A 27,997-nucleotide genomic window follows, 5' to 3' on the forward strand; every position below is an offset into this window, starting at 1 on the left:
ATTAAGTGACATCACTTCCTCCTGCGACGTGTGCCTGCAGACCGGATGCGAGCAGCCTGACGAATGTTCTTGTATCTTTCTTCCACATCTTGATGGAGAGAGAGGCAGAGAGTTTGATGATGAAGAATGGATGAAGGGGAGGTGGGTGAGGAGTTGCTAGAGCTCTCCAAGGGTCCCATTGCTGCAGCTTCTCTGCTCCTGTCCATCTCTACTATCCCAGAGTCTGAAGATCTTTGTTTTTCCTCTCTGTCCTTCAGTCTGTCTAGACTGTTGCTCAGGGAGACGTTCTCCTGCTGCAGAACCCTGATCCTCACTGCATTTGCCTTCAGCTGCTGCTCCATATCACACATCACATCACCTGTAGCTGTGACACACACAGAGAACCGGTTGTAAGTGGCAGGTAGGGCTGGGAATCATACACAATTTAACAACAGGGGTTGTTATGAAACATAAATGTGATCTAAAAATTGGCCTTAATTATGTATCAAATAACAATATTCAAATATGATAACATATTTCATTCATTCTTTTATTTTTATAAAATACTTCTGACAAACATGCACCTCCATAGGCCTAAACATAACACAAGTTGTAAGCTATATGTTTTTAATAATGTAAGCTATAAGTGTTGCAAAGTACATTCACAAATCAGACTACATTTGTTACTACTGTTTTGATTCACTAAAAATAGCCGACTCACTGGAGTCTTTCTTTGGGGAATTGGGGCACAATGGTCATGCTTTGACCTTTCGCATGGTTCATGATTCACTAAACAAATCGCTCATAAGTTCTTCTTTTCTTTCTGAATCAGGCCTCACTGGTCAGTGTATATTTTGTGCCATAGATTCAACCTTACAAAAAGACAAAGTTACAAGATTGTGTAATTAATGGCTTTAACTATTTTGATTATAGCTGTTGAGATATATATATATATATATTTATACGGGTATATAGTAGAGATCAAAATTAGAGAACAATTAAGAAACACTTGATAATTTTCAGAAATATTGTTAATCTTCATTGGTTGAAATTTTAAGGAATATCCGGTGTGGGTATACCATTGTTCTACTAGCATTTTTTTTTACAAAATAACCAAGGTACTTCAACAAAAACCTTTTTTTTGTGGAAAACACAGCGACATGGCAGGGTGAATGCAAATGTTTATCAGAACCTCCTTCGGCAACATGTGGTTCCTTCCCTGCAAGCAGCCCCCAATCAGCCCGCAATTTTCTTCCAAGACAATTCCCCCCGTCCTGATCTAAACCCGATTGAAAATCATTGGAAAATCCTTGGCGACAAAGTTATGGCTAAGAAACCCACTACAGTTACCGACCTGTGGAAGAGACTGGAAGAAGAGTGGACCAAGATCACACCAGAGCAGTGTGAGAATCTAGTGATGTCCTGTGGCTGCAGATGTGCTCAGGTCATTCAAGGCAAGGGCCTCTACACTTCCTACTAATTTTTGACTGCTGTAAGCCTCAAATTTTTGTTGTAATGCTTTCTTTTGTGCTGCAATGGTTATTGTTCTCTAATTTTGATCACTGTGTTTTCCACAAAATAAAGGTTCTCTTAGAAGAGGTTCTCTCGTATTGCGTAAGTTTAGCTTACGCTACGGGTAAAGTCATCTTTTCTCGAGATACTGAAGCCAAAAATTATCCTTAATTTTGTAAACTTTGTCGACGCAGTGCAGCAGCTGGCAGACCTAGAGCAGGCTGTCTAGCACACTCATTGGCTGCTCTGCGGCAACTGCAGCAGCCTACCACTGAGCCTGGCGTGACGTCACGCCCAATGGTGGCGCTTCGCGCCCACTATGCGCCACAGCCCGCTCAAGTGGGTGTGGCTTAGCGTATAAAAGCACGGCGCTCGCTGCGACACACACATCTCTCTAAAAGAGCGCGGGCGTTCTTTTCAGAATGTCTTGCATTTCCTGTGGCTCATGCCGAGCCCCGCTCAGCGTCGGAGACCGCCATGTGATTTGCGCTCTCTGCCTGGGCCCAGACCACGCAGCCCTCGCACTTCGTCGGGAGGCTGCATCCACTGTGAGGAGCTATCTATGTCGACCCTGCGGGCTCGTCTAGACCTCTTAACGCCAAAGCTGTCACTCCGCCATCTGCTGGACCACGCAAGAAAAAGCGCCGTGCACAGAGACTGCCGGAGCCTGATGTGGCACTCAAACGCTCGCCGGAACGACTCCCTCGAGCATTTCTCTCTCCTTCTCCGCTCACTCGCTACAAAGCTCTCAGAAAACGTTCCCCGTTCAAGGTAACCGGGGCGTCATATATGAAACAGCTGCATTTCAGCTCTGCAGCCCTGGTTAGCGGCCGATTGGTACCAGCAGGGGGTGACTATGGGAGTGATTTCGCACCGAAAGGTCATCTCGACAGACGCCACCAACTCAGGTTGGGCCGGCCTTTTCGAGGGCAGAGCGGTCTTTGGCCTGTGGTCAGACCGAGAGAAACGCCTTCACATAAACTGTCTGGAGATGCTGGCAGGCGAGAACGTACTGAAGCGCTTCCTCCCGTTCATACAGGACCAAAACATTCTAGTCCGCTCGGACAACACGTCCGTTGTGTCCTACGTGAACCGTCAGGGCGGTGTCAGATCCAGGAGCCTCTGCGATCTGACGGAACGCCTCCTTGTTTGGGCCCAGTGCTTCCTGCGCTCGCTGAGAGCGACGCATGTGCCAGGGATCCTGAACGATGGCCCGGACAGGCTGTCCAGGGACAATATCCCCCCCGGGGGAGTGGTCTCTACACCCCCAAACAGTCCAGTTGATATGGCGCCTTTTCGGTTTAGTCGATTTATTTGCGTCAGAGGACAACGCTCATTGTCCAGTATATATATATATATACCCTAAACCTACCCATCACAGAAAACTGTCTGCATTTCTAGATTTTCAAAAATCTATGATGAAATCACTTCAAAAAAAATTAAAAAATGAAATCACATTTAATATGATTTATAAGCTGCTTTCCTCATGAGGACCAAAAAAAGTGTCCTTGTGGGGACATTAGGTCCCCATAACACATGGAATGCCAGGTACACACAAAACACACACACACACACACAAATATTGAGTACATAGGGAGACAAACTCTGTTACATCATTTGCAGTGCATGGGAGAGAGCGGTTCTATAGGCGCAATGTACTTGTTGCATTTCTCTGATTAATGAAGATTTCTTTCTTAAAGGGTAATACGTTATCATTAAAAATAGTTCCCTTTAGAGAGAACTGATGAAATTTTTACTTCCAGGAACCCGTTAAACCAAATTGCAGGAAAATGGACTTACAAATGTCATTCTGTTATTTAAAAATAGGGCAGTGTCTACTTTGACTATTGGCAAAGGCTATTTTCACTTGCTCTGTTGACCACACTGATCACACTCTATTCAGATTTTTGACCTTTAGAACAAATAGCATAATACTTGTTTTTATAGATTGTGTAAATAGCATCAAGCACTATTTGCTAGTTTAAACATGCTATATTTGCTATTAATGCTATTAAAAATGCTATTAATATATATATAAAAACTCATTTGTACGTAGCTTTGGATAAAAGTGTCTGTTAAATGATTAAATGTAAAAGTAACTACCACTAATTGCTCTTACTGTAAATAGCACCTACATTTTTACACTGAGTATAAATATCCACTGCCTTCTGAATAAATTCTGGTCCTATTGCAACTTGTGTTTCATGTGAACTTTAAGAGGCAGGCGTGGGCAGAGTTACTCACTCTGTGGTGCTGCTTGTGGACTCAGCTCCGGAAAGGCCACCAGTATCCGCTCTCTCTGAGCAGCTTCTTCCAGCATCTCTGTCAGACGAGACATCCTCTCCTCCAGTTCTGTGATTTGTGTCTGCTGCCTTTGCTTCTCAATACACAGTGAACTACACCGGGACTGCAGAGAAAGAAACTCTTATTTAATTGGTGTGACCTAATGTAGTCAGGCTGATTCAGTCATGCCAAATATGTTACTTTAGATGTTTACCTGCAGCTGTGTGAGTTGCTCCTGAAGTGTGTCTTTTTCTTGTACGATCTCTGCGAGTTTGTTGGTGAGATCAGCTTTTTCATCCTCACATTCTTCCAGACTGTTATGTAGATCCTCAGTCTGCTGAACCAGCACATCCAGATGCTTCCGGAGAGCTGTCTGCTTCACCTGAAGAGCCTGTGCACACAGTGTTTCATGATCGAATTAGATGACAGCTCAACACTGTTTTCCTCATTAAATATCATGTTATGGACATTGTTAAAGTTGTTCTTGTTGATTTAAATATTATGATATTTATCACAGTAATCACACTGACACACCTCATGCTGGCGTTGCACACTGTGGTTTTTGGCGCTTTCTTTGTCTAACCGTGTCTGTGTACATCTGAGCTCCTTCTCCAGGTTTGTCCTGCTCTCCTCCACCTCTTTTAACATGTTCTCTAGTGAATTATGCAGATGATGAACTTGCTCCTGTAGTGCTGCCCTCTCACATTCTATAGAAAAAAGAGTAACCCATTCCTTATATCATCCCAAAATCCATCTTGTAGGCCTTTGGCACATAATTCCCAAAATGAGAGAAAATTCTACAACAATACAATATTCTACAAGTATTTATTAGGGCTGTCAAGAACAAGATATTAAAATTGTTTAATGAAATATTTTTTTAACACATTTATAGAATTAGATGTTTTATTATTTTCTAGATTAATCACGATTATTATATTTTATTCTATTGACAGTCATAGTTTTAAACTATGCTTTAAACATTTGTTATAGGTTATCTATCCTTTCTTATGACGTACATATTTTAAATAACAGTTTGTATTAAGTTCCTCCTTGCTCACTGAGTTGTAAGGCAATATATGTTTAAAGCTGATTTTACATATTTATTTTAAATAGAGCAAATCATTTGAATTAAATTAAAATTAAATGTTCTTCTTCAGGTTTATACATCACTTTAATAGTTGGATTTTTTCTTGATTATTTAATGCTGAAAATGCACATTTACAAGCCACTTTATTAGGCACACCTTGCTAGTATCGGGTTGGACCCCGTGTTGCCTTCAGAACTGCCTGAATTCTTCATGCTACAGATTCAACAAGGTGCTGGTGGTTCCTCAGAGATTTTAGTCCATATTGACATGATAACATCACACAGTTGCTGCGGATCTGCCGGCTGCACATCCATGATGCGAATCTCCCGTTCCAGCACAGTGTGTTACTGTTTTCTTTCTTTTAACTCAAACCAGTCGGGCCATTCTCCTCTGACCTCTGGCATCAACCAGGCATTTTTGCCCACAGTACTGCTGCTCACTGGATATTTGATCTTTTTCGGACCGTTCTCTGTAAACCCTAGAGATGGTTGTGTGTAAAAATCCCAGTAAATCAGCAGTTTCTGAAATACTCCACCAACAACAGTGCCACGTTCAAAGTTATTTAAATCAGCTTTCCTGCCCATTCTGATGCTCAGTTAGAACTTAGACTGATTCGTTTTCACAAATTCACGTTTTTGTAGTTTACACGGAGATGATAGCGGTATCACATTAAAATACTTTGAAACCCATTTTCAAAAGTTAGTTTTTGGCCCCCAAAACCTGCTGTTGTGTAAATGAATGGCCAAAATTAATAAAACGTTTTCCGTTTTTAGTTGAAAACATTGTCGTGTAAACGGCCCCTGAATGCATTGAATTGCTGCCATGTGATTGCTAATGAGATATTTGTGTTGTACCTAATAAAGTGGCCGGTGAGTGTATATATACAGTATATATAAAAATAAGTATATTTATTAAATACCGGTAGTTGTCATTGCATTTTAAGAAGGGGGTCCTTAACATCAAAACCTTTGAAAACTCCTGTCCTGTATTATTCCATATATTTACTAATAGGTAAGAGAAACATAAATCATTGTATTGATCATTTTGAAAAGCTCAAAAATAAAGGGGGAAAAACAGAAAAGAAAAGATTTTTAAGGATTTTATTACAATTCCATTTTTGTGGACAGTAGTGGTAGTAGAAACAACTGGCCAGTAGTTTTATAATGATGTCCTGCTTACCAAGACTTTGTTTTGCTTCTGTCTGCAAATTCAGTTCTGCTGTGAGTTCAGAATATTTGGCCTCTAATAACGTCACACCTGTGAAAGAAAATGATTGTGAACATGAACTGCATTAAACTTTATATAATTTCAGATGTGAGTTTCAGATGTGAGTTAAGGGTCTTAAAAAAAACTCACCTCTCTTTAACTCCTCCTGCTCCTCCTTTAACCTCCTGACTGCTTCCTCTCCCTTGACCTTCACCTCCTGCATTCTGCGCTCACACTCCTCCTCCATCTTCCTCCTCTCCTCCTTCTCTCTTCTGACCATCTCTGCTAGCTGTTTTCTCAGCTTCTCTCGCTCCATCTCTGTCTCTTTCAGCTTCTTTTTCAGTGGCTCAACAGTTTCTCTCACCTCCAATTGAAAAAGAATAGTTATAAAAATCAAATGAGGAAATACACTACCGGTCAAAAGTTTGGAATAATTAGATTTTTCAGTTGAAATAATAATAATTGATCACCATATCAGCATATTAGAATGATTTCTGAATGATCATGTGACACTGAAGACTGGAGTAATGATGCTGAGAAGAATTCAGCTTTACCATCACAGGAATAAATTACATTTTAATATATATTTAAAAAGAAAACAGCTATATTAAATTATAATAATGTTTAACAATATTACTGTGTTTGGTCAAATAAATACAGTCTAGGTGAGCATAAAACTAAGACTTCTTTCAAAAAACTATTGTAATATTCCAAACCTTTGATTGTAGTGTCATCAGGATTAAATGACAAAAGTCTGAATATCCACAACAAACACAACAAAACCACTCCGACCCTCACCTCCAGAACATGTTTCCCAACACGGCTCATATCCTTACGCTGCTCACTTGCCCATTGGGAAATGTCACATGCAGACAAGCGGCCCAGCTGCTGTGTTTCCTCCACAGCTTCCAGGAAGCCCTGCATGGAGCAAGGCAAACCCAGAGACCGGCACAGAGACACTAGAGCATCACTGCTCTCCTTCATCACCGTCTGAACACAAGCACAGTTCTCACAGGGCACCAGGGCCAACTCTACCGTCTGACAGCTCACAGTGTGAGCGGACCGAGACACACACGAGCCTGCGGCGGACGCTCTTCCGTGGTGGGAAGAGGAATCAGGCGTAGTTGAGGTGGTTTTATGGGTACTTGCAATGGAGATGCTCTGTGTTTTGTGCGTATTAATAGTAGGTGAGTTTGCTGCTGTTCTGGTAGTGAATGAACTCCTTTGAGGTGGAGGTTGCTGTTCACTGGTGCTCTGAAAGAAGAGACATTTAGTAAATGTTTTAGGTTGCAAATTAACTGATTGTTTTCAGTGAAATACAATTGATCACACAGTTTAATGATTTAGTTTATAAGCAAGGGTCATTGTTGATAGGTCTTCACCAAGTTTTGTGTGTGTTTTGTCTTAATCAAGAGGTTTCTTACCTGTTGTGTTTGTGTATTGCTGAGCTGAAGTAGGTTGTTCCAGAAGCGTTTGACCACAGGACCGATGGAAACAGAGGATTCATTTTGACCAGATGAAAAAGCTCTCGGATTCTCAAGCAACAGCTCTGTATGAACGTTGAAACTCTGAAGAAGAAGCATTAATCTGGGACAAACACACAAATGTACATAATGATTTTATATGTGCGAAAAAAAGACGGTTCCCACACAAATATTAAGCAGCTGCACCAAATCAGCATATTACTTATGATTTTTAACTACACAATTCACAACAAGTTGACTAGCTAACGTTACCTGTCCATCAGCAACTCTAGCAGGACTATGTGGGAGTGCTGACTGAATTCCTCCTCACCATCCACATAATCATATTCTTCTAAAAGACTGGCCAAATCCAGATTACATGACAGTTTATCGGGAAACTTCCATGAAGGGAAACGGACGGGTCCAGTCTTAGAAAAAACATCCAGCACCGCTCCCTGTAAATCAATAAGATCTCTCCGAAGACTGTCGATACAGTCCTGACGGCCTAACAGATGAGTCATTGTTTAACAGGCCAAAATATGCGTTTCTTCTTTAATCGTTTTAGTTTTGTAACAAGAACATGTGCATTAGGTCTATACACACCAGGTTTCCATGGTCTCATGTAGGCGGAATCATTCCACTTGAACTACATTTCCCACAACCCCCCTTGGCCTTGCTAGTACCGGAAGTAGTCGTTCATTTGTCGTCTTCTGTTGTGTGGCGTTTGGCGCAACCAGAGGTTAGTGAAGTTATATGAAAATGTACATAGAAATTATAATACTTAAGTTTTTTTAAGGGCTGTATGTTGACTTTTTCAAACAAATCACGCGTAGACTGACAATAACTGTTTATTTTTCCTCAGCGTACTTGATTCGGCAAGAGAAGAGCCTGTAGTGTCGCAGTCATGCCGCCTGGGCCTGTGCAGATCATGCAGCCGGAGCTAACGTTAAATAACAAGGTATAAACCTATGATTTATTTCGTTAAGATACAGTACAGAGTAGATTAATCTGCTTTATATTCACTTACTAACATAGTTCTCTTTATAAACATGTTTATAGACATAAGTATCGCATGTGTTGTGCATTATGGCTGCGTCTGAAATAGCATAAGTTACTCTCTTGAGTAGCAGCTAAGTTAGATACGTATTTTAAATAAGTAATTACTTCACGACCGCTAAAAAAAGTACAGTATGATTATAGTATGATATGTAATATTTATATATATATATATATATATATATACAAGTATGAATGTAATTTGGACGTACTGCTATCATGGAAAAACAGTATGTGACAAAAGAAGGCTATGTCCAATTTCACAGTGCTCATAAAAGAGAAGGCAAAAGGTGACCTAAGACTTTCTGCGAGATCCTGAAGTGTGCCATTCACAAATTCTCTCCTGTGGCCTCATGGGATAGTAAACTGTCCATCGAATGCACACTTCAGAATCTCGCCAGAAATAACGTTAGTAGGTCTTCTGGGTACTTTTGCCTACTCAAATATTGTGAATTCGAACAGAATTTTTTGTCACATACTGTTTTTCACTTACTACATTAGGGAAGTATGCGATTTCAGATGCACTGAAAGTTTGACTAGGCCAGGCGAATGAATCGACTTCCCATTACTATATTACCACTGGTTGAGTCAAGTCATAACTTTCATAATAATATATTTTCCTTTTGTATAGTTCGGCTAATATTGCATTAAGTAATTCAATTAATTATAGCATACGTAATTCATCACGTCTAATGCAAAAATATTTAAAATGTGTACATATGTTACTGTTTAACTAAATTGACTCTTTTTGGGCAGATTAAGCTACAGAATGCCGATAATCTAAATATTTGGCTTGTGAGGCAGTCTTTGCAACTAAAGTGTTAATGGATCAGATCAGTTAAATTGTGAAATGTTTTAATAACAGCCCGAGGAGCAGAAAGAAGAGACTCCAGCCACAAAGCCCATTGTTGGAATCATCTATCCGCCTCCTGAAGTCCGGAACATTGTTGACAAGACTGCCAGCTTCGTGGCCAGGTTTGAAATCATATCATAACAAGTCATGACATCATATCATATCAAGGTTCAATATTGTACATTTGTTAAATCAATAATTAACCACTTTTTATTTTTTCGAAGGAATGGACCTGAGTTCGAGGCCAGGATTCGACAGAATGAAATCAACAACCCAAAATTCAACTTCCTCAACCCCAACGACCCTTACCATGCTTACTACCGCCACAAGGTCAACGAGTTCAAGGAGGGTAAAGCTCAGGAACCGTCTGCGGCGGTGCCTAAAGTCATGCAACAGCAAGCATCACAGCAGCTTCCTCAGAAGGTCAGGATCCTGTCATTGACTTTATACAACACATACCAGTAATTGAAATAAAACCAGTCAAGTCATAATCTAAGAGGTCTGATTTGAAAGTCTTTCATAGCTGGATATTTTATGAAGAGTTTGTGGTCCTTTAGGTTCAAGCGCAGGTGATCCATGAGACGGTGGTGCCCAAGGAGCCTCCACCTGAGTTTGAGTTCATTGCCGACCCTCCCTCCATCTCAGCCTTTGACCTGGATGTGGTGAAGCTGACCGCACAGTTCGTCGCCCGAAATGGCCGTCAGTTTCTCACGCAGCTGATGCAGAAGGAGCAGAGGAACTACCAGTTTGACTTCCTGCGACCACAGCACAGCTTGTTCAACTACTTTACAAAACTGGTGGAACAGTACACAAAGGTATGACAGCAATATTTAAGACGAATAAGATTGAGGTGGCTAATAAAAGCAGAGTTTTTTGGGAATCATAAAGTTATTCAAGTGTGACATTAAATTCACTTAATTGATTGGCTTCTTGCAGGTTTTAATCCCTCCAAAAGGTCTTTTGCTGAAACTGAAGAAGGAAGCAGAGAATTCTCGTGAGGTCTTGGACCAGGTAATTATTACAGACATTCCAGGTCACATGGTTCCGGTGCGGGTTCCCACTTGTGACCGTTCTCAATGTTCCGTGCATTTCCACTGCAGAAAATGTGGTTTGGTTCAGCTCCCTAAAAACATTCTGGTCTGGAATGGAGGCAGGTAGCGGTACTTCCCTCATTGATATATCTAAATATATAAAAATGAGTGTACGAGAGAGTGAGGGAATCAACAGTTTTATGTCAATATATCTCCGGATGAGAAAACCAGGAGTTTATGTGAGCTGCTGTTTTGCTAAAATCACTCCCACAAAACAGATGTCCTCCACTGTCTGCACAAACACTGGAATGTGCACCGTTTAAGTTTTAGACTGGTTATAGTCAGGTAAACAACATGTAGCAGCGTTACGTCACCGTTTGTTTCTCAAGTCTGTGGAAACACGTGCACGGTTCACGACAGGCTCCAGTTTGACTGGCCGAGAACAGGTTCTGGCTCCAGAATGCGAACCATTCTGGTGGAAAATGGATAACTGAGGGGATCCCGGTGATTTAAAACCACATTAGGGAATTTATGGTGAATCTGAGAGTACAACTGAGGTTGTGAAATACTACATGTCATACAGGTGGTTGTTCGTGAAATTCAGTTAGTCCCGTTTCAATAAAGTTGAATCAATCTGAGCTTTGAAACTTGTAAGATCTCAAAAGGGAAGGACATATCAGATTGACCTGTAATATCACATCTTTCCCCATTATTTTAGGTCAGATATCGCGTGGAGTGGGCCAAATTCCAGGAACGAGAGAGGAAGAAGGAAGAGGAGGAGCGAGAGAAGGAGAGGGTGGCTTATGCTCAGATTGACTGGCATGACTTTGTGGTCGTGGAGACGGTGGACTTCCAACCAAATGAACAAGGTGAGCATGTTTAGTTGACAACAATTAGCATTATTTTAGATATTTGACTATGTTTGTCTGCGCAAGCATACTATTGTATCAGAAGAATACTCTTGATTTTGGTAATAGCAAGACATATCTTCAATCTCAGATGTGGTTTAATTAGACAATTACATGATTTATGTTAAATTGAAAGTTCATAATATTTGTTATTAATGATTATTATTATATTCATGTTATTTTTTTTATTATCATCATCATTATTAATACTTTTTTACAGGTAATTTCCCTCCTCCCACTACTCCTGAGGAGCTGGGCGCTCGTATCCTGATCCAGGAGCGCTATGAGAAATTTGGAGAGAGTGAAGAGGTGGAGATGGAGGTAGAGAGTGAAGATGAAGAGGATGAGAGAGGGGGCAGGGAGGACAGACACGCAGCTCAGCTGGACCAGGACACACAGCTGCAGGACATGGACGAGGTGAGAGACAACCAGGATTATGTTCACATAATGCCATAGATGATGAGTTTGTAGAACTGGGTTAACTATTACTCTGACTGATTAGCATCTGTTGTTCCTCTCAATAGGGCTCTGATGAAGAGGATGATGGCATGAAAGCTCCTCTACCCCCTGATAACCCCATGCCACCACCTCTGCCCCCCACCCCAGACCAGGTTATCATTCGCAAAGACTACGACCCCAAGGGTAAGCGCATTTATAAAACAAACTTTATCGTTCTAAAATGGCACACATTTCTTTGCATCCACTCACTTCCCATCTCATCTTCTCTTCAGCCTCTAAGTCCCTGCTCCCCATGGTCTCCTCTGACGAGTACCTCATCTCCCCCATCACGGGTGAGAAGATCCCAGCCAGTAAGATGCAGGAGCACATGCGCATCGGCCTTCTGGATCCCCGCTGGCTGGAGGAGCGTGACCGCAACATCCGAGAGCGTCGGATCGAGGAGGAGGTGTACGCTCCCGGCCTGGACATCGAGAGCAGCCTGAAGCAGCTGGCCGAGAGACGTACCGATATCTTTGGTGTGGAAGAAACGGCCATCGGTAAGAAGATCGGAGAGGAGGAGATACAGAAGCCTGAGGAGAAGGTAAGAAAGACTGCACAATACAACTGTGTATTAACACCTAGTGGATTCTTCTTTCTCAACATTCACCTTGTGCATGCGCTGTTGTTTGTGCTGTGCACCAAAAATTGTCATGCGGGCGCTATAAGTATACTTTGGGCTTTAGAAAGGATTAAATAGTAGGGGTGCAGGAAAAAATCTAATCATATATAAATCACGATTCTTCTACTGATTTGCATCGATTCACAAATTTCAAAAATCAATTTTCTAAAGTGTTAAGCAGTACTGATTTAAGTTAGTGAAAGTTATTGATGTTATTCACAATAAGCCACGAACTAGGACTCAATGCGGATGTGTAACTATATCCGTGCATTCATTCTTAAAGGGACAGCAGCCTCATAAATCTGTTTTTTTTTTATATTGGGTTGACTAAAATGGGAAGAAAAACTAAATTTCATGGTTCACATTTAATTCAGTAGGATTTTTTTTCTTCTAGACCTAAGAGAACTGTCTACCCTAGTCAAATAAGAAAAGTAACACAAAATTATACATATATATATATATATACACAATCAAAATAACACATATCGAACCGAAATTTGATTCAAAATTGATTCTAATCAAATTGTGAGGTACCAAAATATTCCCACCCCTACTAAATAGTCTTTAAAAATATTCACACTTGTAATAAACATATTATTTATCTGTTTGTATTTTGTTCAGAAATAAATTATGTAATTTAGAGGTGAATATTGTCTACTACCCAGAAATCCCCTCAAAATATTAAAAAATAAATATTACTGAAACAGTACAGTCATGATTATTGCCTTCTCTCTGTTTTGACTGCAGAGAATCACAAGTATACCAGAAGGTAGTAGTGTTCAACTAAAACCACTTCCACTTTTTCCGCAGGTCACATGGGACGGTCACTCAGGCAGTATGGCTCGTACCCAGCAGGCGGCTCAGGCTAACATCACCCTGCAGGAGCAGATCGAAGCCATCCACAAAGCTAAAGGTCTGGTGCAGGAGGACGACACCAAGGAGAAGATCGGCCCGAGCAAGCCCAATGAGATGCCTCAGCCGCCCATGTCATCAGCAGCCTCCAGCATGCCCAAACCCAACCCACCAATCAACACCATGCCCAGACCTCCTGTGAGTCTCAATCTGTTTCTGCATTCAAGAGTTTTCCAAGATCACTGTGATTGTCGAACACAAAAATAAGAGCTAATCCTAACCAAAGGCTCTTGTGTATATTCCAGATGGCACCCCAAGTACGGACCACTTTGCTTCCTGCTGTGCCAGTCATACCCAGACCTCCAGTTTCCCCTGTGGTGCGCCTGGGCCCTGGACAAGTTCTGGCTCCCATGCCACCCATGCTCCACGCCCCACGCATCAATGTGGTGCCCATGCCACCCTCAGGACCCCATATTATGGCACCCAGACCTCCACCTATGGTGGTCCCTGCTGGTGAGTCTTTGAAATTACTGTTACTGAAATAACTATTATGTAGCTTCTTGGTACATTTTTCTAAAATGTCATTTAAAGGTTCTCTAAGCGATCCTGGGTGACATCACTTCTTGTTGACGTTCGAACTATTGTCAAACAAAACGGAGGCTAGCTAGACCCTCCCTCCTCCTCATCCGCACACTAACCCCCCAAACCCCGCCCCCAAACCCTTCTTGTCGGTCATTGGCTGGAACAGTTTGTTATGTTTCGGGGAGCGGGTCGCCGCAGTTTGCTTTTGTTGCTGTTTGTGGAGCCTGGGCTGTCTACAGAGATCGCGTTTCTTTACAGTGTGTTCAGGGGACAGGCAGCCAGTGGATAGTGAGGAGATGTTTGCTGTATGTGACAAAAAATGTTTTGGCCTAAAAAACGCGTGACATCGCTTAGAGCACCTTTAAAGACAAGAAATTCACATCAGTAATAATACTTTTATTAAGCTTTTTTACGTATTATGTTTAAGTGTAATATATAAATAATTTTAATAATTAAATTATAGAAATAATAATAACAATTACTACTTGGAAAATAATAATTTATTAATAATAATTAAATAATATTAAAAATACACTATGTAACTTTTGCCCTCTAAATGCATGCATTTTGGGGAAGAACATGTTTTGGTTGTGCTTCGGCTCTGTGACTGCGTCCGGATGAATAATGTTATCCTTTACTGCTCATAAAACATTCACTACAAGGGTTAAGAGATGTAACCAGTTTAGATGGAGAGGATCTCAAGCTGACTAGCTGAAGACGTTACTGTAGCTTTACCCATTAATAGACACGGTACTTCCTTTAAAAAAAATAAACACCAGCACAACGCTACAACAAACATAATGAAATGACCCTTCACAATAGATCATTCTTTACAATGAACTGCTAGAGAGCTACAGATGGAAATTTATCTGTTCAATAAAAATACCTTACTCGCCTGTTGAGTGATAAAAATGCCATCTCCATATCGCTTTTACAACATTTCAAATCCATGTTTTGCCATCTTCGAAAAGCCAAATGTTGCCTTCCCATTTTGCCAGCAAACTCACCTCTGTAAAACCCTTATAACAGGCTTCAGGGTACCTATTTTGTCAGGATTGGAAACTCATTTTGGAAGAAGGATTGATCTATTGACTCATTATTTACATTACTTTTGGACAAAAGTTACATAGTGTACCTTCAAGTATATTAATAATAATTTAGTTGTAGTGAATAGTGTTTTTGTCTTTCAGGTTTTGTACCCGCTCCCCCTGTGCCTCAACCTCCCAGCTCTGTTTCCGCCCCCATGCCTCCTGCTCATCCTCCACCTCCTCACGAGGACGAGCCTTCCAGCAAGAAAATGAAGACCGAGGACAACCTGATTCCAGAAGAGGAGTTCCTGCGCAGGACCAAGGTACAACACTGCTGCAACATACTCTGAGTGCACTTAGTTGGAACAATGAATATTTTATAACTATTACATCGGTCATTTGTTAATCTTTTTCATTTGATCTTTGCTCTTTTAGGGACCTGTTGCAGTCAAAGTGCAAGTGCCCAACATGCAGGACAAGACCGAATGGAAGCTGAGTGGCCAAGTGCTAAACTTCAACCTGCCTCTCACAGACCAGGTAAAGAGTTTGCCTGTCCGGTATCTATATGTGCCAACTCCATCTGTACTCATTTTTAACCACTGTAAAACATGAAAATCTGAGCTAATTTATTGCCATTATGTGCCTCAGGTATCTGTCATCAAGGTTAAGATCCATGAAGCCACTGGTATGCCGGCTGGAAAGCAGAAGCTGCAGTATGAGGTAAAATATTTCGATTTAATTTGAATCTTAAAATGTATTTATTATATAAATGGTGAATGCTAATATAAAAGTATTTACTTTGAAAACCGAGATCTCATATTGTGTTTGAATCTCCAGGGTATTTTCATCAAAGATTCCAACTCTCTGGCATATTACAACATGAACAATGGCTCCGTCATCCATCTGGCCCTTAAGGAGAGAGGAGGAAGGAAGAAGTAGATCGCTCATGTTTTCTGTTTCAAATCTTTCACATTTATTATTGTGCTTATAATCCTGCTACATTTGTACACTTCACAGGACTTGTGCTGTGCTCTTTAGAAAAACTGTAATGCAAAGTAATGTGTCTTGTGATGTTGTACCAATGTGTGTAACATTCAATGCATGAATGATTAAATAACAGCACATTTAATATTGGCAGTAGTCTCCTAGCAAACCGCTTGTAGACTGTTTTTAGTTGCACTTCTTTTTATTGAAGTGATTGTGTGAAATAAATATCTGCAAATTTGAAGTTCAGTTTTGAAACATCACATTTTGTGGGATATATATTAAACGCATAAAAATGTACCTTAGGATAATGTACCTAATAAATTTCAATAAGTAATGTTATTGGTCATACTGTCTTTTTTTCCCTCGCAAATGCTGACAATTACTTTAAATTATAGTATTTTTGGTGGGCATTAATTATAAAAATGGTCTGAAGTAATCATGAAATATTAAATTTTATATTTAAAATGTAAATACGTCCAAAAAACGCAACAGTCCCGTACATAAACCATAGACATAAACGTAGATTATTCTTTATTTCCGGTGGCTTTTATTATGAAAGCGTATTTTAGCGGAGATCGCGTCATATTTTCATAGAGGTCAGAGGTCACGTATTTCGCGGGAGATACCAAACATCAACACAGGCGAGATCTATCTGATTCTGTTGTTTTTATTTACTTTATCATCGAATCAAACTAGATTTACAATATACTGTAGAAAACCAACACCGCAAGGAATAAGGTAAAGTGAAGCCACGGTGCTGTTAGCATACAGCAAGATGCTTGTTTGACAGCTCTATATCGATTTTAATACATTGTCTTATAATGCATTTATATTTTATTCACATACAACTGCTCAGTTGCTAATCTAGCGTCCACAACCTTTCTCCAGTCATGTTCTCAGACGTGATCGTGCCGAAGGAGACGTTGCTGTCTCCTCCAGGCTCCGAGGAGCGCGTGTTTGACCGTCACCAGCCCTCATACAGCGGCTGCTCGGAGCGGTTCCGCCTCGGCGAGCGCAGCTTCAGCCGCCAGTACGCGCACATCTACGCCACCAGACTCATGCAGATGAGAAACATCCTCAAGGACAGAGCCACGCAGAAGTGGGGTGAGAAACATCTGTGAACTCACTGACAGGCTCGTGTATTCCCCTGAAGCGCTTCTGAACATGAGTGAATGTGTGTGTGTGGCAGGTTGTGTCGTGCCCATCAGGAAGCTGTGTGACCTGCAGATGGGTGAACAGTGTATAATAGTGGGCACCATATTCAAGCACATGGAGCTGCAGCCATCCATCCTGAAGGAGATCAGCGAGGAGGTTAAACTTGGATGATACAACCATTTTAAGCTTTTACTCAGTCTTCCCTTTTAAAGGGATAGGCCTAGTTCCCACAAAAATGAAAATTCGCCCATGGTTTACTTGCCCTGAAGCCATTCTAGAGTAGGTGTATATGACATTCTTCTTTCAGACGAATACAACCTGAGTTATATTAAAAAATGTCCTGGCTCTACCAAGCTTTATAATGGGAGTGAATGGGTATTTTTTTTTAAAAGTCCATCAAAGCGCATCCATCCATTATAAAAGTGCTCCATATGACTGAGGGATTAATAAAGGCCTTTTGAAGTGATGCGTTCATGTAAGAAAAATATCCATTATCAACTAAAATAACTAGCTTCCAGCAGACGGCCGTACTCAAGTCGTCTTGCAAGTAAGAGTAACACTCTTCACTCTACACTCTACTCGCCAAAAGAGTAACACTTGATGATGTATGACGTAGGATGTAGGGGTAGCGTAAGCTTTGACGCCTCTCGTGGTTCAAACTAACAGGGCTGGGCAACCGTGTTTGTCATTACGTTGTGCGTCAAGTTCAAGTGTTAATCTTTTGCCGTAAATCGATGCGTATAGCCGTCTGCCGGAAGCTAGTTATTTTAGTCGATAAAGTTTTAAATATGGATATTTTTCTAACACTAACGCATCGCTTGTTTCGAGCACTTTCATCATGGATGGATGCACTTTGGTGGACTTCCAAAAAAATATACCCTTTCCCTGGCATTATAAACCTTGAAAGAGCCAGGACATTTTTTAATTTAACTCTATATTCGTCTGAAAGAAGAATGTCATATACACCTAGGATGACTTCAGGGTGACTAAATCATGGGCTAAATTTCATTTTTGAAAAGTGAACTATCCCTTTAAGCCAGGGGTCTCAAACTCAACTTAACTGGGGGCCGCTGGAGGTAGAGTCTGGGTCAGGCTGGGCCGCATCAAGTATTCCACAAAAAATAGTATTCAAGTATTCCAAAAAAGGAGCACAACTGATCCAATCTTCTCAATCTTTATTATTAACGTTTCTTCTGAACTGTTCCTCTGAATTTGAACATTCCTTTCTGTACATGATTGGTTCTTCATGAGCTGTCCTTCTGACAGTTGAAGTTCATTTTACAAACTTTCTTTGTCTATGTAATATTTATATTTGCTTATGTCCTTTTTATTTTCTTTATACAACACATTAATGATATTGAATGTTTTTTTTGGAAGGCACATTTCCTTTTATTATATACTTAGAAAAACAATTATTGCTTTTGAAATACAAATATTTGCAGTCATGTCTGCCCGTCTTATTGAATTCTTTCTACACATGCATAGTGTCTCAGGCAAATTACTGACTGCACAAATCAAAGCAAACCTTCTTATCAACCTGTTAGACACATATTACAAGCTCAAAATGATTATTCTCACATTGTTTAAAGCAGGGTCTCTCTCCAACACGTCGCTCTCGACAAGGGGCAGTTCACATATCGCGCTCACATATTTTGCGCGCTCAAGTTCGTTATTTCAAATGTAGGTGCGCGTGCGCGGCAAGCGCGCTCATAATTGAAGCGACGCGCTCATTTTTTCCAGGCGCGCAGTATGTTTGTACTTAGCGGTTGTCTATGGCAACTATTGACAACAAACCCACCGTATGGTAGCCCATTTAAAACGCGGCACACGCAACGACGGGCCGCACTAACATTACACTTTAATGTCAAGTAGGGGGCCACAAAATATCGGCCCGCGGGCCGCGAGTTTGAGACCCCTGCTTTAAGCGTAACGTGTCTTTTCTCTCTTCAGCACAATCTGTTGCCCCAGCCACCTCGTTCCAAATACATCAGCCAATCAGATGAGCTTATTTTGGAGGATGAACTTCAGAGGATTAAACTGGAGGGCAACATTGATACACCCAAGTTTGTAACAGGTGGGATGCATATAGAAAGATAAACTTACCTTTCTTTCTTCTCAATTTCCCTGCTTTATAATGAAATCGTATTTCCAGGGAGTGTAATTGCCATCATGGGTGCAGAGAAGAATGATGGGAAATTCACAGTTGAAGACTTCTGCATGGCTGATCTTCCTCCACAGACACCCAGACAGCCTCCCAGCTCAGACAGGTACAGAAACACACACCTGACCTGACTGACTCAAGAGCAGGAGATTTGGTTTTTAGACATACAGGTGTAAATATGAAAATGTTATGATGACTATTAAAGGCAGGGTAGGCAATGCTTTTCATAAACACTTTTTGCTATAGTGGTTGAAACTCTCTTCACATCTTGATAGCAATCAATAATAGAAGTGGTCTAAATATTAAAAACATGAACCCATCTTCTGTGGAAGTCTCCGGACCAAAAAAAAGGCCGTTGAATAGTTGTATTCAGTCTGAATCAGCATATTACATGAGGTTATGCATAGTTGAAGTCAAACAGCAGCCACATTTACTGTTCCTCCTGAAGCTTTTGCTGCTTTCATGCCATAACTATCATAATTAAGAGATGGCAAACCAAGACTTCTACTCGGATTAATGCGTTTCTATGTCAACTCTGTCAACGCCGAAATGAATCTGCTGTAGTCAGGTGGTACAACTAGAGCTCTAATTTGTTTACATGCATTATTGTAATTTTATGTGTTTTGAGACATGAGGTAGTTTAACGCCGTCTCTCGTGGCGCTTTGCAGACTCTGCTGTGGCACAGTGTGTGTTTTGGAGAAGTTGTGGCTTTGGAGACGCTCTGAAGGGAGGGTGGGATCTTATGCTTTCAAAGCTAACTTGCTATTGCTATTGCTAGTCTCTCTGAATTTTCCTACCCTACCTTTAACTGATAAATGATGAGTATTGAAGTCACTTTGAAATAGAAGTATCGAAAGATCTTTTCTTCCTAATTGTAACGGATTATCGAAAAAGAAAACGTGTAGGATGAGGACTATGATTGTTGATTGGATGTTGAGATGTGGGCATAGCACTCAAGAGTGGAGGCAGATGAACGTGAGCTTTAAAGGGATTAAATGATGGGAGAAGTCCTGCTTGCTTCACCAGAGAGGAGTCTAATGTCTCACAGGACGGTCCAGTTATGACATTTTGATCTAAAATTATGAGGTTTAAAAAGGGAAAAAATAAGAAGAATTGCAACATTTCTAATATTTACAGATGGAGAATATACCTGTGAAATTTAAGCTATGCACGGAGGAAAAACACATCTCAAATGCATTAAACAGCAAGTGTCTGTCAGGGCAACAAGCCACATTAAACTATATCCACTAACTATATCTTACATGTTATTTTGAAGCCCTTAATATAAAGCATGTCTCATGTTTAGGAGAAATTGAATTATGCACTTTCACTGCTGCAGCTCATTCCATGTCCTCCACTATTTTTCCGATGCGCTTGTAATCAATATCAAACTACTGTATATCCATATAAACTGTGTTGCCTCATCCCATATCGTTTATAATAGATTTCAATGTATCGTACAAACTCGATATATAAATAAATAAAAAATCTCAGATATCGGATATGTTGTGCATTCCTACTGTTAAAGTGGTACACACATAACCTTTGCAATGTCATTTTAGGTTTGTTCTTCTTGCCTCTGGCCTGGGATTGAACGGCAGCAAAGCAGACAGCATGATGGGATTGCAGCTTTTGGTTGATATGGTAACCGGTCAGCTTGGAGACCAAGGGGAGCAGAGCGGAGCGGCTTCCATCTCGAGAGTCATATTAGCTGGAAACCTGTTGAGTCAAAGCACTCAGGACAAAGACTCAACAACTAAGGTGTGCGAATGGGACTTACGGTCCAAGCAGTGCTAATTGAATTCAATTACATTTAGTGAATAAGTCTTTTCAATCAAACTGTTTTCCATTTGAAGGCAAAGTACCTGACTAAGAAGACTCAGGCTGGGAGTGTGGAGGCTATCAGACTGCTGGATGAGCTTCTAGTTCAGTTAGTGGTGAGTATTTACAAGTGTTTGTGAAGGACCAAAATGACTGAGGGCCTGATTTGAGACAAGCCGACATATATTCTCCCCTATTTATTCCATATTTCAAGTTTATAGGACAGGGTCCCGTAGCACTTAGTTGTTCTCTGATCACATGGTGGGATTAGACTGGGGCTTTTCATTTCAATTCCGATTGTCTGTAATGTGTGGTTTGTCCTCTTCAGGCCTCTGTACCTGTGGATGTCATGCCTGGACAGTATGACCCAACAAACTACACCCTCCCCCAGCAGCCCCTGCACCGCTGCATGTTCCCGCTGTCTGTGCCCTTCCCCACACTGCAGCTGGTCAGCAACCCATTCCAAGCCGTCGTAGATGGCGTCCAGTGAGTAACTGCCTTTTATTTTTATCCTGTGTAAGTGGCAAGTGTACATGACAGTGAATGTTTTGTGGTCTCAGGTTCTTGGGCACAGCAGGACAGAATGTCAGTGATATTGTGAAGTACAGCAGTGTGGACGATCATCTGGAAATATTAGAAAGCACACTGAGACTCCGTCACCTGGCTCCCACCGCCCCGGACACACTGGGTCTGGACACACTCTTTTCTCTGACTATTTATATATATGTGTTATAGTTTTAGGTCTTATTGTTGACCTTTTCCCAGAAGGGATATTCTGGGTTATTTTTAGCATAAAATCTCTGTACCTCAAATGATCAAAAATACAAGCTTCACATTCATTCAAACACTGAAGATTGAGTTGTGTGTGTATATATAAATTTAATTAAAAATATATTTGTATATATTTCAATGCTTTTACAATCTTTCACAAAACACATAGAAATATTGTTTTTCCTCTCACCTTATATTATTTATCGTCATCAGTTTTGTGTTCACTTGCAAAAAGTTTGTGAGAACCCAAAGTGTATGTATGCATATATATATGAATATAATTTTTTTTTATTCCAGTTTATTACGAGACTTTTTCAGTACCTAAAAAATGAATTGAATTTATAAAAAGAAAATATTAATTTTGAAGATTTTTTTTAATATCTTGATTTTCGTTATATTCCGTTACTTTGTATATTGCATCACGATTAATGCTAGATTACTCTGATATGTTCTGTTGACCCTTTAGGTTGTTACCCATTCTATCAGAAAGATCCCTTTATATTGGAAGAATGCCCCCATGTGTACTTTAGCGGGAATGCACCAAGCTACCAATGTAAACGACTCACAGGTGAATAGAAGACTTTAATAATATTAAAAACAACACTATGTAACAGTGTGGCCATGCTTTAATCGATATCTTTTTGTATGATAATTTTTGTCTCTCTCAGGACCTGAAGGACAAGATGTTCTCCTGTTAGCAATCCCAGAGTTCAGCAGCACACAGACAGCCTGTCTCGTGAACCTGCGCACTTTAGAGTGCGAGCCGGTCTGCTTCTCCTCTTTTTCCACAGAGGATGATGAGGACAGTGAGATGAATATCAGCCATTAAACACTCGCTTATCAACATATGGCAATTGTTCACTTGTTTCTGTTTTGTTGTTTGTTAATAAAACTCCCTCTTTTGTATGAAACCATTCTCTTTTTCTCTCTTTGGGTCTAGTGTACTTGTAGTATGAATGTAATGTTTCTGAGGTTATTTGCCTCATGTATTTAAAATCACCTTTATTCTACCAGCATACATGAAACTGTTACATTATTATTTTGCATTTATCCATGCATATAAACATATTTTTTTGTAGTAGTATAACATCACCATGTTACCTAGTCCTTAATTTTATAATTTGGTAACAATTCATTTTTGTTTGATAGTTTTAGCTTTAGATTCCAGCAACACATAATTTTGCTTCACAGAAAATTCACTTTATTATTCACTGAGTGGACTGTGCTGGAAACCTACATAACGAGAAGATCTGATACTTTGTACAAATTTATTTTATTTGAGACATGCAATAGCAATGTTTAGACAACAATACGGTAGAGAAACGCACAACATGGTTAGTGTATATTAGTACCAACAAAATGTTTTTTTTTTTTTTTTCAAAAATGTTTTTTTTTTACTTGGTAAATATTAGCAGCGTATTTATTACTGAAAAAAAAAATAAACATTAGTACTGTGGCCTATGAAATGTCCGTTTTTTATCTGACTAACAAAAAGGTATCTAAAATATTTTTTTTGCATTTTAGCGGCATACAAATTAAATCCAAATTTTGTCGCCATCTAGCGTTGGAAAAAGCACCCATTAAGTATTACATTTACATTAATATTTTAAACTGGTTTAAACACCATATTAATGGCATATATCTTTTAAAATTATTCAGATTTTTAAATACATGTTGTTGTTATGTTTGTTTTTAATCTTCAGATAAGCGTTTAATTCGCTTCCTTTAGATGACGTCACGTTACGTTTTGCTACGTCATTGTTCCGCGTCCGAGTCGCTTGTTTGGCTCCTTTCAATGAAACGTTTACTACATAACTAAAATTTTGGACATCATAAAGGTAAATTATCCACTCACCGTCATGTATTTCTTATTTAAATTGCATGTGTAATGTTCTGTCCATTATTTGACTACAAAAACAGCCTCTGTGTCAGCCCAGATTTAGATAGTGTCAGTTTAACGTTACTCGTGGCTCGTCAACACTGATCACTGAAATGATTTGCTCTGTCTTTAGATGCCTCTGCCTCCAGCTTTACTTGCACGCCTCGCTAAAAGAGGGATCGTGAAACAGTCTGACCAAGGTAAGATACATAATGCATATGTATCTTACTGGGTAATCTATAAAACATACTGAATGATGAGTTAATGCTCTCATTTATTGTCTCTCATCATCATCATCATCATCAGAGGCCGAAGAGGAGATCATCGCTGAAGACTATGATGATAACAACGTCGATTATGAGGCTACAAGGCTTGAAAATTTGCCAACGAATTGGTACAAAGTTTTTGACCCCTCTTGGTAAGCAGTTCATAAGCTTTGGTTTTTCTCTGGTCAGCGGGTAAGAATTCAAGACATTTCTTTTTTTAATGTAACTACAAGAATACAATGACTCTAATGTGGAACACAAATTGCCTGAGATGGAAATATCATGTTACTTTGAAATTTACTTTGTTACTGAACAATTACTGAATTCATGATTCTTGAAGTTACCTGCAAGAATAGCATGGCAATACCATGGTACATGTCCAAAATTCCAGATTTAAACTTTTTTTTTATTCATTGCGTATAACGTTACATAATTATCGTCCACTTTTCTTGTCCTTAGCGGTCTTCCGTACTACTGGAATGTGGAGACAGATTTAGTGTGCTGGCTGTCTCCTAATGACCCTTCTGCTGTTATCACCAAGGGGGTTAAGAAACAGAAAGGTAAGACACATGCTGCGTCCCAATTCGCCTACGCCCTAAAAGTATGTACTTTTTTTTGTGAAGAAAAAAGCAAAAGGGTAGACTAGCTTTGGGACATACTATCACGTCTTTAATGGTTGCGCGCTGTCGCATTCTGACACTGTAAACTGGTCTTTCAATCATCTTGTCACAGTTAACATCCATAATATATCCATCATGTTTTGTAGTTTTTTAACACTTTTTACTCGTGTTTGTAGTTCTGAACCAAATCCTCATCCAAAGCGCAATGGGTTGTGGGCAACAATAGCCTTTGAGTGTGCACAGAACAGATCCACACTTTGAAAATTTTGACATACTATGCTTTGGGACACACTTATTCTAATCTCACTTACTATCTAGGATGGATAGTATGGACAGTGGGATGCAGGGATGAACATGCATAAGTACACAACGATTTTGTGATTGAGACATATGCTGAAAATGTTTGTTTTACTTCCCAGGTGATATTGGACATGACAAAGTGGACATCCACTATGAGAAGGCAGAGAGAGAAAGGGAACGAGAGCGAGAAAGGGAGCGGGAGCGGGACAGAGAAAGGGAGGAGGGACGGGACAGAGAAAGAGACCGAGATAGGGATAGAGATCGAGACCGGGACAGAGACCGGGACCGTGATAGAAGGATGCGGAGAGACGACAGTGCACCGTATAACAAATCAAAGAGAGGTAATATATGCATAATCTGCCTCATTAGATATTTAATTCATAATTAAAAGTATAGCTACAGTAAGCTTGAATAAATGCAAACTTTTTAGGAGGACTAGGAGGAGGGCGGAAACAGCAGCAGGAGGAAATGGATCCCATGGATCCCAGCGCCTATTCGGATGCTCCAAGGTAATGACCAGCTAGTTTAAAATGAACACTATGGCTGTGTTTTACTGACTCTGTGCGACTTATGCAAGTTTTCTGTTTAGTTTCATGTTTTATTTTCTCCCAAATGCTTTGTGGTCCGTTTTAAGTTGACTGGAGTTTGTTTTAATGGTTGAATTAAATTTTAATAATCAAAAAGGATGTTGAATCAATCCATTGAATTCGTAAAAATTGAACGATTTAATAGTTAACCAAAAGAAACTAACAATAAAAGTGCACAATTTTCAGAAATTCATTGTTAGTATTGAATCATAAAACAAGGAATCTAGAAAAATTTAAACAAATTTATTATCACAAATGGTGGTACTCAAATGGATGCATAAAACTTTAACAACTTAACTAGTTGTTAACTAGTTAAAATGTAAATTTAAACAATAGCTTTCATTTTTGGATTTTGTCAAACAAAGTGTTGGACAACTAAGGTTTACTGGTAAAATGAAAAAAAATTGAAGAAAAATGATGTGATATTCCTCAAAAATAATGTTGTATTAATGTAATATTATTGTTGTTATTACTTTTGAGAAGTACATTCTACTGTACAATAGTATTTCTGTCACTATTTCTTCACGTTTTATTTCAAATTGTCCAGAAGACATTTAAGTTTCTGTGTGTATTTGTCGATAGTTTTTATCGAATGGAAATGCTCATGAAGTGACTCTCAGTGTTAGCCTGGTTCTACCAGACTCTCGTACATTTCATTTGTACAGAGAGTCTGGCCTCGCTCCATTGAGAAACGTTTACTTCCTTGTAGGCGGGTTCTCTGTTAAAGTTCAAAACTATTGGATCTGCCCAGCGTCACTCAGGATCTGCCATAGCCAATCGCTAACGTGTGGTCGTGACGTATGTCATGCGCCGTAACCGGCTGGAAACAACAAGTCCGAATTCCATATTCATAAATCTAAATATCTAAATGCTAAACCTCTCTTTCTTATATTTGTGAAAGAATTTTAAAAATACCTCTTTTCAATTAAGTTGTCTGAGAACAAAAAAAGCCTTAAAAACATTATCTGTTTGTAATTATTTTCCTTTTTCAGTGTCATGTAATTCTCTTAACTTGTTCATGTTTATTTTATATTATCCTCCTACTGTTTTATTTTTTATTATTATTTTTTGTTTGTTTTTGTATTATGTTTTCTGTTATTACTTGTGTATTGTTTTAAGCAATAAAAAAACAAGTCCGAATGATCAGAGGATTATGTTTAGAATAAGATGTCTGTCAACGAGAGCTGCATGTTTTGTTCATCGAATTTAAGAGTTCAAGGAACAATTCTAAATTCTAAATGTATATTTGACACTAAGGACAGTGATGTATTCAGTCAACTGTCGAAGCTGGGTGTAATCATTAACAATACGCCGCTGCGGTCGTTTCGGATCTGCCGCAAATGCTGTACAGTGATCATCGTGCACGCCGAGCTGCCCAGCACCAACTCCTAACCTTTCTGCCTCCCTCACTTGGTCCTCCATTAGTGCAACAAGAGGAGACGACAACAACTATCGGCTTTGCATCCTATCGTTTGCCTTAGCTAACTCATTCACCACTAGCGGAGTGAGCTGGAAAATTAAACTTTTCCCGAACCCCGTGGGGAGGAGGGCCACAACATCATGGCCACCAACAACACTTAGCAAACATTGATCTTGCTCCGGCTTTAACTTCTGGATATTCGGCAGTTTTGCAACAACGGACCGAATAGATTTTCTCACGTCTTTCTCCGCTGCCATTACTGAACTCCAACTCAAACTGACGCGCTACATCAACGTCATCGTTCTCAGCCACTCCCTCTGTTCGCTGATTGGACCGGTAAAAAAATTATTTCTGGAAACCAAAGTCTACAGCACAATCCCAGACGTAGTACTGAAGGAAAATAAAATTGAGCGGAAGTGCGTAGGAGGGCGGAGCCAGGCTATCTCAGTGTAGCTCTGGAAATGAAGTTCATTCAAATTCCTTAATTCCGCTTTATACAGTAAATTCCATTTTTATGAATGTATTCTGGCCACGTTTTCTGCATCACATAAATCATAGAGCCCTACATTGGATACCTACTAAATTTACTGAAATGTTTAGTATGCAACAGACCGCAATACAATGCAGTCAAATTGCGTTTATGTGAGATCTAAAAATAGGTTGTTTCTGTAATAAAGAACATATTCCTGATCGATATACTGTTGCTTTTAGGGGCTTATGGTCTACCGGTCTCCCCAAACGCAATGAGGCAAAGACAGGAGCGGACACCACGGCGGCAGGACCCCTGTTCCAGCAGAGACCGTACCCCAGTCCTGGAGCCGTCCTGAGAGCCAACGCTGAGAACACGAGACGCTTGGAGGAGGACGATGATTCTGATGATGACTGAGCAGGAACAGGGTCTTTAAAGCCTTTATGACTGTTAAAAGGCTTTTGTAATTTCTTTTCTTACATTTAGGACAGATTCATTTGTAAATATACCATGTGTTGTATGTTATGCATTTTATAAACAATCGTCATTTTACATAACATAGTGATGCCGTTCCCTGCAAAATAAACATTTTGTTTGAAGGTG

The 27,997-nt window shown here is 39.9% G+C and overlaps 4 protein-coding genes across 4 annotated transcripts; 3 read left to right on the top strand and 1 right to left on the bottom strand.

The window, feature by feature from the left end:
• ccdc157 (coiled-coil domain containing 157) lies at nt 1-8,180 on the bottom strand. Its single transcript, XM_056246650.1, has 9 exons — nt 7,804-8,180; nt 7,492-7,654; nt 6,866-7,228; nt 6,218-6,431; nt 6,041-6,118; nt 4,309-4,481; nt 3,989-4,165; nt 3,736-3,898; nt 1-364 (listed from the first exon to the last, which is right to left on the bottom strand). Exons 1-9 carry the CDS (start codon nt 8,049-8,051, stop codon nt 12-14), a joined length of 1,932 nt encoding a protein of 643 aa, XP_056102625.1. The 5' UTR covers nt 8,052-8,180; the 3' UTR covers nt 1-11.
• Nucleotides 8,181-8,189: 9 nt separating this feature from the next.
• On the top strand, nt 8,190-16,283 carry sf3a1 (splicing factor 3a, subunit 1). Its single transcript, XM_056246658.1, has 16 exons — nt 8,190-8,269; nt 8,393-8,488; nt 9,458-9,561; nt 9,664-9,862; nt 9,997-10,254; nt 10,376-10,450; nt 11,189-11,339; nt 11,599-11,795; nt 11,903-12,020; nt 12,110-12,417; nt 13,306-13,575; nt 13,653-13,860; nt 15,120-15,280; nt 15,393-15,494; nt 15,606-15,677; nt 15,795-16,283. Exons 2-16 carry the CDS (start codon nt 8,435-8,437, stop codon nt 15,894-15,896), a joined length of 2,379 nt encoding a protein of 792 aa, XP_056102633.1. The 5' UTR covers nt 8,190-8,269; nt 8,393-8,434; the 3' UTR covers nt 15,897-16,283.
• A 241-nt stretch (nt 16,284-16,524) lies between these two features.
• On the top strand, nt 16,525-22,764 carry pold2 (polymerase (DNA directed), delta 2, regulatory subunit). The gene is made up of 11 exons (XM_056246652.1): nt 16,525-16,682; nt 16,833-17,048; nt 17,134-17,255; nt 19,050-19,173; nt 19,252-19,366; nt 20,824-21,022; nt 21,118-21,198; nt 21,411-21,568; nt 21,643-21,770; nt 22,320-22,421; nt 22,522-22,764. Exons 2-11 carry the CDS (start codon nt 16,835-16,837, stop codon nt 22,680-22,682), a joined length of 1,404 nt encoding a protein of 467 aa, XP_056102627.1. The 5' UTR covers nt 16,525-16,682; nt 16,833-16,834; the 3' UTR covers nt 22,683-22,764.
• Nucleotides 22,765-23,571: 807 nt separating this feature from the next.
• pqbp1 (polyglutamine binding protein 1) lies at nt 23,572-27,997 on the top strand. The gene is made up of 7 exons (XM_056246654.1): nt 23,572-23,691; nt 23,866-23,932; nt 24,039-24,150; nt 24,458-24,558; nt 25,038-25,259; nt 25,349-25,427; nt 27,637-27,997. Exons 2-7 carry the CDS (start codon nt 23,866-23,868, stop codon nt 27,809-27,811), a joined length of 756 nt encoding a protein of 251 aa, XP_056102629.1. The 5' UTR covers nt 23,572-23,691; the 3' UTR covers nt 27,812-27,997.

Source organism: Rhinichthys klamathensis, unplaced genomic scaffold, assembly GCF_029890125.1.
Source record: "Rhinichthys klamathensis goyatoka isolate OS25496 unplaced genomic scaffold, OSU_Roscu_1.1 h1tg000040l_1, whole genome shotgun sequence".
NCBI classification, from domain to species: domain Eukaryota; kingdom Metazoa; phylum Chordata; class Actinopteri; order Cypriniformes; family Leuciscidae; genus Rhinichthys; species Rhinichthys klamathensis.